Raw genomic sequence first — 9,928 nt, 5'->3', positions numbered from 1 at the left:
TATCTGGCAATGAAAGCGTGCATCTTTGCTAGCATGTTGGCCTCTGCATGGGCTCTGGGATGTCAATGGGACGAACCAAGGAAGGTTGAATTGCAATTTGGGATTTACTGCTTGTTGTTTGCTCTTGTCAAAACAGCTCCCAGGCATAGCATCTATGGATGGGTAGGTATGCGGGATTGATCCGCAACAAATGGCGGGGTGCCTTGCAATATTCCACCCAAACATAGGGTTTTAGCAAGAATGGTCGATGCCAGACAAGTTGCTTGCCCATAAGGTCAAAAGTGATGGACCGAGCATTGGAGGGGGGCCGTTGGTAACCTCCGCATTGCCAATACGGATGTTGGTGCTTCCATGCTTTGTGTTTGGCGTTGAGTTAAGGCCAGGACATTTATGTCTAGACAATCTTTAAGCTCGGTGATGGGCGCTCTTTAGTTGTCGGCCGAGTAGGATATTAATGGCCTGCTCGAACTCCATGCGATCCAAGGGGTCACACAAATTAAGCGGGTTGAGTAGTAGATCCACTTCTTCATGCTCTTGTGAGGGTGACAGGTATATCTCACCTTCCTCCAAGGGTGTGGAGAAGGGAGGTTAGAAGGGAAGGGTGACGGGTGAATCTAGGGTGTGCAAGAAGGGAGGTTAGTAGGGAAGTGTGATGGAGATAGCTGAAGTAGAGGTAGAGGTGGCGTCGAGGAAAGGGGGTGGCTTGGATGATTTTGAGGGTATATTGAGGATGTGTTTGGGGTGGCCTAGGTCAAGATGGAGGGTTGGAGGAAGAGACGGAGATGTGGGTGAGGGAGGCGGAGAGGAAACTGAAGGTGATGGTGAGGGAAAAAGTGAGGGTGATGGTTGAAGAGGTGGGGGGTGCCGAGGAGTGGTCATGGGCAGTCGAGTGGTGGGGCGCACGGAGAGCTAGGTCCTGGTTGGGATTGGGGGTGGAGGGTGATGTGGAGGAGATTGGGAGGGGGGGGGGGGGATTTGGGTTCATGTTGGTGCCATCCCCAAGATCATTGTTGTCGCCATTGTTAGAGTCGCGCACTTCTTCTGCCTCGTCAAGGGTTACGTCAAAAGGATATGTCACACAATAATCATGGAGTTACATAATCCCGATGGCAATGAGGACTTGCAGCTGAAGGTAGCACCTGTGGTTGTAAAGGACTAAAAGCCCATAGGGAGAGTAGGGTGGGAGCTCCCACAATGGCGAAGAGATTTGTAAGCCCATTAGATGGTTTCCCAACCGTGGTTTTCCAGGAAGTGGTGGAGGGCTGCAGGTTTAGAGGCTGCATAAGGGTATGGGCAGAGGCCGTGAGGAACAGAAATGTCAATAGTGGCGTTGTCATTAGTGGCAGCATTTCAAAGTACTCTAGCTTTGATTTTGAAGTCACTTCGTTATATCCTTTTTTTGTTCTCTTTGTAAATACATTTTGGCACAAATGATAATTGCACGTTTTCAATTTTGCATGGCACATCCCAAGGTAGGCAACAAAGCTGCATCAACACAACCCCTTTCTAAACCACACCTAGCCCAAAGGAGTAAAGAACTCATCAAAGACCTACCTTTCAATCCTGTAACTAGCCATATGAAGGATAGATGTATCCTAGGGCAACCTTCGAGAAAAAAGCAGATAGCTTCACCATCTTTCTGAAGCTAACTTCCTTGAGGATTGGTCCTCCCCTCATATTCTTTGTCATATAGACTTCCCTGTGAGATGGTTCACTATTCTAAGCAGATATAAACATGCATTGAGTATTATGCTACAAGGGCAGATCACATTGAATCGTGTACAGCTAAAGAAACTCTAAGAAATACTATTAATAGATGGCAACTACTGCTCATTTGTTAGAAGTTCACATAGTGCAGTACAGTATATTGATCGGAGAAGCTTCTCAAGTTGATCTTTCAGATCGTACAGCTTCCTCTATGGTGTCCCAATGGATTAACATTCGCAGGACGACTTTTACTACACTTCATTTTGGCCCAAGAAAAGACATGTACCAAAGGTTAAACACAAGCATCATCAATTGTGGAGGGCTCAAAGAGCTGTTAGAGAGACTAGGAAAATGATCTGTGGTGTAATGAACAAATCTAATGCTCCTCACCATACATAGGCATAAACAAAATCAAGTACGTCTAGGAACTACAAAGTCCTTCAAATAAATATATGAACAATCCAGCCAAACGCACAAATAAAAAAACCATAGAGCCTTGAAACCCTTGTGACAATAAAGGATACCATGGCACAATATTTCATCATTGCACCCACTAGAACCCAAGAAACCATATTAACTATATCAACCCAACTAAAGATCCCAACAAGTACATGAATCATTTCCTTCCAAATGTGCACCAACCTAAAGACAGTTTGTACCCCCTATTCATCAGATCGTACAGAAAGGTACCAAGCTTATGCACACAAAAAAATCGACTGCACAATGTGTCGACTGTCTAGTGAAGCATTCATCATGCCCAAGCAATATACAGAAAGACACCAGATGAGGTGTACATGTGCTATTCAACAAAACCTGTGTAGGTGAGGATGGCATTACGGACACGGCTAAGGTCCCGACCTTTCAAGGTTCTTCCTGCACCCTCCAGAACAGAGAAAGATCTCATCTGGCTTCTCCCATACTCACGGGCAAGAAACTCATGGGGCGGGAGACGCTCTTCGTCTTCGTCTTCACCAGCATCATCCTGGAGAGCTCTGGAACCGCGGTCGCGACTCTTGCCTTCAAGCTTGGACCAGTCTGGGATATTGAGTGGTGCAGACTGGGGCATCATCATCATGTGGCTGCCCCCCATTGAGGACCCCTCGCCGTGATGTTGATGCTGCGGCTGCTGGGCCATGCGAGGTATCATGCGAGATGCTGCAGGGATTCTCCTGGTCGTGGCCTCACCTGACAAAACCCTGGCCGCAGGACCTCCAAAGCTGCTATGAGGAGAAGGCCCAGGCGACATACCTGAAATGCTGCTGAGGCTATTCACTGTCGAGGAGATCCAGGAGGTGCTCCCATCCTTCAAAGGACTTCGGCTCTCAGGAGTCCCGGATGACCGCCTGCTTCCAGAAAGGATCCTCGGCGGCAGCGAAGCTTGCCCCCCTAATCCTTGCCCTTTACCGCTTTCGCCGTAGGGTTTGCTGCTGATCTCCATCCCCCATATCTCCTGCTCGTCCAGCTCGTCCAGATCGTTGGCGTCCGTTGTGTCGGAGGAGAGGGACTGCACAGAGGCCGGAGAGATGCTCATGCCAAGAAACTTGTCCATCAGGCTCGAGGGCAATGGCTGGATAGGCCTTGCGCTGCTGCGAGCGGGGACATTCACGCTCGATGAGGAATCCATCTCTGTTCAGAAGAACAGACAGGAATTAGGGCTAGCAGAGGGAAATGACGGTTACAAGACGGGGTTAGTTGAAGCCAACGCTTGCAAGAATGGCATAAGGAGATACCATAGCTACCAGAACTTGCGGAGGCCTTCGCTTTCAGGGTTGCAGACACAGTATGCAAATGCAAAGTGCCATAGCTTTTAGAGTTTGAAGAGCTTTTAGGGTTTGCAAGCTAGGCTCTTCTATATAGTTCACATAATGAAGGAATCAACATCATCATATCAGGGGTCTCCTACCTTTGGGTGAAAGATTAAAGTTGATGTATAATAATAGGCCTAGCAAGACAAATGACATCTCATATATAGTTTGACTTGACTTGGAGCGCCTTTTTTTTTTTTTGAGAGCAACCTCTCATATAGCATAAGCCCAAGTTGAGCACCTCAGCAAGTCATGCTCATGAGTCAAATTCCTTGAAGTGTGCTCCATTGTCTCCTCATTCCCTTGTGCACCCCAAAATAGGCCCCACGTTGCTCTTTTTAGCACGTATTGAATAATTTGCTCAATGCATTCCACAGTCATTTTTTCGCTTTGCGAGGTTTGTGTTTAGGGTTCTTTATAGACACAATTTTCTAAAATCTTATGCATACTCTCTCTCTCTCTCTCTCTCTCTCTCTCTCTCTCTCTCTCTCACACACACACACACACACACACACACATACATATATATAGATACATAGATATATGTGTGTGTGTGAGTACATAAAGTGGAGGGCAACTTGGCGTGAGGAGAGGACATTCATGAGGGCTTCATGACATCCATATGTAGAGGCCATGCCAATAGATGATATAGAGGTTATGGAAATTTTCATGCATAACCTTCTTCTCCATTGTCAAACAATTATATCAATGTGATGTGGAGCTTTTAGTGGGCTAATGTTGTTAGTAGAATCTTTTTCTTTTTTAAATAAAGGATTTTCGCTTCGTGGTACTACATATTGTATTGGAAATATAATAGCCCCATGTGTTTGTCAAAGGCATTAGAGCCTTGAAATATCTAAAAAGTATGGACTTTCCTTGTCAAGGCAAATTATTTTTAAAAATTTGATGGATTTGATGTCTTAGCTACTCTACTATGTGTCATGCATGAGCTAAGTCATTAATGCCATACTTAAATGTAAAAATTTATATTAGTATGCTCATCGAGTTATCCTATTCTTTTTAATTAATACTAGTTGGAAACCCGTGCTTCGTGTGAAAAGATGCAGGGGCGAAGAGAGCTTGAGCTCTTGCAAGCACACACATACACTCACAAAACCCTAAAAGAGAACACACAAGGTGAGAGGCTGAAAATCTTCTTCTTCTTCACACAACACTCAACACACTATATACAAAGATAAGAGTACACACAATATGAAAAGGTACTCAACCAAATACATACTAGGGTTCTCTATAGTGTGAACCCAACTAAATGAGCTGGCGCTATAACTATGCCAGTCTCTAGAATGGCTATCACACACAGCCTATCATCCCATTGGCCGTATATCACCCAAGATCTCACCAACCATGCCAGTGGTGTAAGTGTGGGGCCTATCCCCGAGGCGGGTCATCGGTATCTACTGCCTCACTAGATCAGCTCGATATCTCAACACTCCCCCTCGAGCTCAACTCCATCTCATGTACACCAAGCGAAGCCCTGAATCTGCGGAGCTTCTCTGTACCCAATGCTTTGGTGAAGATGTCAGCGACCTGATCCTGTGTGCTGACATAAATAAGGTCAACGTCTCCTGCCAAAACCTTCTCTCTGACAAAATGGTAGTGGACCTCTATATGCTTCGTGCGAGCATGAAAAACTGGGTTCCTGGCCAACTGTATACTGCTAATGTTGTCACAGAAAATGACAACTTGTCTATCCACTGATAGACCCAAATCTGCAAGTAGCTTTCTCAACCAAGCTACCTCACATGCTGCCATAGCAGCACCTCTGTACTCGCCCTCTGTACTGGATAGAGCAACCATAGGCTGCTTCTTGCTGCTCCAAGTCACAGCAGCACTCCCCAAAGAAAACATGAAGCCACTAGTAGATCTTCTATCTGAGATACTACCAGCCCAATCAGCATCTACGTACCCATGTACACATATCTCTGTCGCAGTTTCATAAAATAGTTCACAATGCAAAGTAGATCTCACATACCTCAGTATGCGTCTCAATGCATCCAAATGCGGCTTCCGAGGAACCTACATAAACTGACTCACCAATCCAACATCATAGCTCAAATCTGGCCTGGTGACCGTCATGTAGATCAAGCTTCCTACTATGCGCTTATACATAGTAGGATCCTCCAAAATCTCTCCTGAATCTGCACTCAACTTGCCATTCTGATCCAATGGCATTGAGATAGGCTTACAGCCTGTCATACCATACTTGGACAACATGTCCAAGCCATACTATCTCTGCAGTAATCCAATACCATGTGGTGACCTAATCACCTCAATGCCCAAGAAATATCTGAGCTCTCCCAGATCCTTCATCTCAAACTTCTGTCTAAGCAAGATCTTTACATCAAAGATCTCTGCATCATGGTCCCCCGTAATGATCAGGTCATCTACATAGATGACAACAAGCACAACCCCTCTATCACTGTGTCTCACATACAGTGAGAAATCTGCATTGGCTACATGAAAGCCAATAGTGACAAGATATTCAGAAATCTTGTCAGACCATGCTCTAGATGCTTGTTTTAAGCCATACAAGGCTTTCTTCAACTTGCAAACATGCTCGGGGTGACACATCCTCATAACCAGGTGGCTGCAACATATACACCTCTTCCTGCAAATCCCCATGCAAGAATGCATTCTTTACATCCATCTGATGTAAAGACCATTGCTTTGATGCAGCCACTGCTATCACAACTCTCACTGTTGCCATCTTGACAACTGGACTGAAAGTTTCCTCATAATCAATGCCATATGTCTGCGCATATCCTTTGGCTACCAATCTAGCCTTGCACCTGCTTATGCTTCCATCACTGTTATGTTTTACTTTGTACACCCACTTGCATCCAATGGCTTTCTTGCCTTCAGGCAATTGCACTAAATCCCAAGTCTCATTTCCATATAGTGCATCCATCTCCTCATCCATAGCTTTCTCCCAACACGCATTTCCAATAGCCTCATCAATGCATGTGGGGGCTACAACCTGTATAACTTTTGCCATGTATGCATAGTGATGTGCCACATAACCATCATAGGTAAACCTCTGCACAGGATTCTTCACTCTCCTCCCAGATCTTCGTAGCTTTGCATTCATGGCTTCCATAGCCTTCTTTACACCAGGTGTTCTCATAGCTAGTATCCCAAGATTCTCATTTCATCTCTGAGCCACTAGACTCTCCATCAACATGAGAATGCCCTGCAGAAATGTCAAGCATACTAAGGAGCTCAACCACTTTCTCTTTGCCTTTATGTGATGTACTAATCACATTTGTAGGATTGGTATTATGACGCAGCCTGCCACTCCTTCTATGGTCTAACAACTGAACCACTAGATGAGGACTCTCCTGGTCCACTCAAAGACTCTGATTGCTGACTTGTATTCTGTGCAACCACATTTCCACTCACATCATCCCCAACAGCTTCTTTTTCAATAGCATACCAGCTACTCATCTCATCAAAAACAACATCCCTGCTTACCCTCAACTCACGTGTTGCAGGGTTATAACACCTATATCCCTTTTGCTCAAGGGAATACCTAATAAACACACATTTTTCAATTTTTGGATCCAGCTTAGTTCTCAGCTCATCTGGCACATGCACATATGCAATGCATCCAAAGACTTTCAGATGAGACAAATCAGGTTTTCTGCCAGTAAACCTCTCCTCTGGGTGGAGTTACATCATGTATGGCTGCAGTTGGAGTCCTGTTCATGATGTAAACTGCTGTAGAAACAGCCTTAGCCCAATAGCTATGCGGCATATTCTTCTCTCCCATCAATGCTCGTGCAATCTCAGCAATGTGCATGTTTTTCTGCTCATCAACTCCATTTTGCTCTGCGGAGTGTATCTGGATGTAAACTGTCTCCGAATACCATTCTTCTTCAAAAATTCAGACAACTCATTGGAGAAGTACGTACTCTCCCCCTCCATCTGACCTTAGGCACTTTACATATTTCCTTGTTTTCTTTTCAACCATAACTCTGAAATTCTGAAAGTGAGTGAACACCTCACCCTTCTCCTTCATGAAGTATACCCACACTTTCCTTGTGTGGTCATCAATAAATGTCACATAATACCTGCAGCCTCCCATAGACATCGTCTTCGTAGGACCCCATACATCTGAATGCACAACATCTAGTGCATTTCTACTCACATTTCTGTCATGTGGAAATACATGCTTTGTTTGCTTTCCAAATTGGCATGCTTCACATATTTTCTACATACCTTCAACTTTAAACTTTGCAGCCCTGTCACAAATCCTTTAGACTGCATAGACTTCATTCTCTGCACATTCACATGTCCAATTCTTTTATGCCAAATGTCTGTGTCTGCAACAATTCCTGAACCATTTGCAAACATCGCAGCACTCACTTCAGGCATGTTTACATTCAATGTAAACATTCTGCCCACTTTGTTGCCTTTTGCAACCAACCTGCACTTGTCTTTAAAGTCTTCAACATAACAACCCCATCAGGCTTAAACCGAACCCTGCTCAATCATTTGGCCAACTGAAACCAGATTCTTTGTTATGTTCGGAACATGAAGTACATCTGCAAGGTACTTCACGTTGCCATCCTGCATAGACATCCTGCATAGACAATGGCACATCTCCAACATGGGCAATTAGATGAGCAATGTCATCCCATGTTTCCACAAAACCTGGTCTTTCAAGGTTTTTCATCTCCTTGAACCACTCCCCATGACTTGTCATGTGGTTCGAAGCACCTGAATCAATGTACCATACATCATCTTTATGTGCTGCTTCAGCATTTTCAGACATGGCATTAACGACATGTTGCATAACAAACAACCTTTCATTATCCTCATTGTTTCTGCTCGAGGATGCATAGTTGTTTTGCTGTAATTTCCCATTTTGCATGTCAGCCTACTTCACAATCTGCCTGCACATGTCCAGGCTTACTATAATAAAAGCATCCACGTGTATCATTATACTGCCTTTGCCAATTTCCACGACCTCTTTGACTCCCCTACCTCTAAATTGGCCTCTTCCACTTGCGTGTTGTTGTTGTTGTGAATTCTGGGACTGTTGTTGTTGTTGTTGCTGCTGCTGACCATAATTCTAATTACCTGTTCGGCCACCTCCTTGGCCGCGTCCCCATGGCCTCCTCTACCTCATCCTCTTCTTGAACTTGTGTAGAAGGCCTGTTGCTCTCTGAACTGTTTTTGTTTTGTGAAGGCTGTTGGTCTTTACCCAAGCTCTTCTCTTCTATAATCAACATAGACACCAAATCTGTGAAATTGGGAATGTTTTTCCGAGTCTAAATAGACGTCTTGAATGCCTTGGATTGTGACCCGAGACCACGTAGACAGACTTCCACCTTATCATCATCATCATCTATATTGAAACACCAATAGATGCAAGGGATTCCACAATACTCTTGATCTTCAATGCATAGTCATTCACAGACATACTCTTTTTCTCCAGAGTATGAAGTTCATTCTTCAACTCTATCTTTCGTGCCTTGGTATTCGTTTCATAGAGTTTTACCAAGGTGTCTCACGCCTCCTTGGGGGACTTGGCATCTTGTATGTGCCCAATCATGGTGTCCTGTATACTGATAGAGAGCCAATACATAACTTTTCTGGCTCCTTGGTCCCAATCCTTGTTGTCTTTCACATCTGCAGCAGTCAGATTGATCTTCGGTATCTCCGATGCCTCTTCATGCTCACCTTCTATGTAGTCCCAGTAACCCTTTCCCATCAGGAAATTTGTCAACCTAAACCTCCAAGCATGGAAGTTGTTCTTATCAAGCTTCTCAGCAATAATCTGGTTTATGCCATCATTTGACATCTTGCCAGACACACAAATTTACTAGAAACAGCACTCTAGTTTGTCCTGCACAAACTGTTGTATTTTCTGCAGCGGTACTGTAGTACACTCAACTGTCACAACCAGTGACCTCAATGTGCATACATACACCCAATGGCAACTGTTGACCTCCTTGCAGCACACACAATGTTTGCACAACCAATCTGTCTTCCTGCAGTTCTTAAAACAGAGTTTTGCACAGAATCGATGACTTACCCGCGCAGTGCTCGAAATCGCCTGCTTTCCAAAAAATGGAGGTTCTAACATGTCTGAAACGCAAAAATATTGTCCAATAGGGCAACATAGCTTTACTCCCACGAAGAAAGCTCCTCAATTAGAGATCGTTTGCCGGTGCCTCCCGTAGAGCTCCCGACAAGGGTGTAGTCGCCAACACAAATAGGAAAGAGTAGATGAAGCTCTTACCCTTGTACCTCTTCCTGTGCTTCTCTTGCTTGCAGCTCAGCCCTTAGCATGAACTAGGCTCTAATACCATGAAAAGATGCAGGGGAGAAGAGAGCTTGAGCTCTTGCAAGCACACACACACACTCACAAAACCCTAAAAGAGAACACA

At 44.6% G+C, this 9,928-nt stretch overlaps 1 protein-coding gene across 1 annotated transcript; it reads right to left on the bottom strand.

Moving 5' to 3' along the window:
• Positions 1-2,263: 2,263 nt before the first annotated feature.
• On the bottom strand, positions 2,264-3,570 carry LOC147637369 (uncharacterized). The gene is made up of 2 exons (XM_086799156.1): positions 3,438-3,570; positions 2,264-3,333 (listed from the first exon to the last, which is right to left on the bottom strand). The coding sequence occupies exon 2, from the start codon at positions 3,329-3,331 to the stop codon at positions 2,507-2,509; it is 825 nt and encodes a 274-aa protein (XP_086655282.1). The 5' UTR covers positions 3,332-3,333; positions 3,438-3,570; the 3' UTR covers positions 2,264-2,506.
• Between the last annotated feature and the right edge of the window lie 6,358 nt (positions 3,571-9,928).

This window comes from Cibotium barometz, chromosome 6, assembly GCF_041138505.1.
Source record: "Cibotium barometz isolate CiBa-2024 chromosome 6, ASM4113850v1, whole genome shotgun sequence".
NCBI classification, from domain to species: domain Eukaryota; kingdom Viridiplantae; phylum Streptophyta; class Polypodiopsida; order Cyatheales; family Cibotiaceae; genus Cibotium; species Cibotium barometz.
This window is presented reverse-complemented; position numbering and strand designations above follow the sequence as displayed.

What these genes read in the sequence shown, in the direction of transcription:
- LOC147637369 (XM_086799156.1), bottom strand. Translation starts at nt 3,331, where the DNA reads ATGGATTCCTCATCGAGCGTGAATGTCCCCGCTCGCAGCAGCGCAAGG.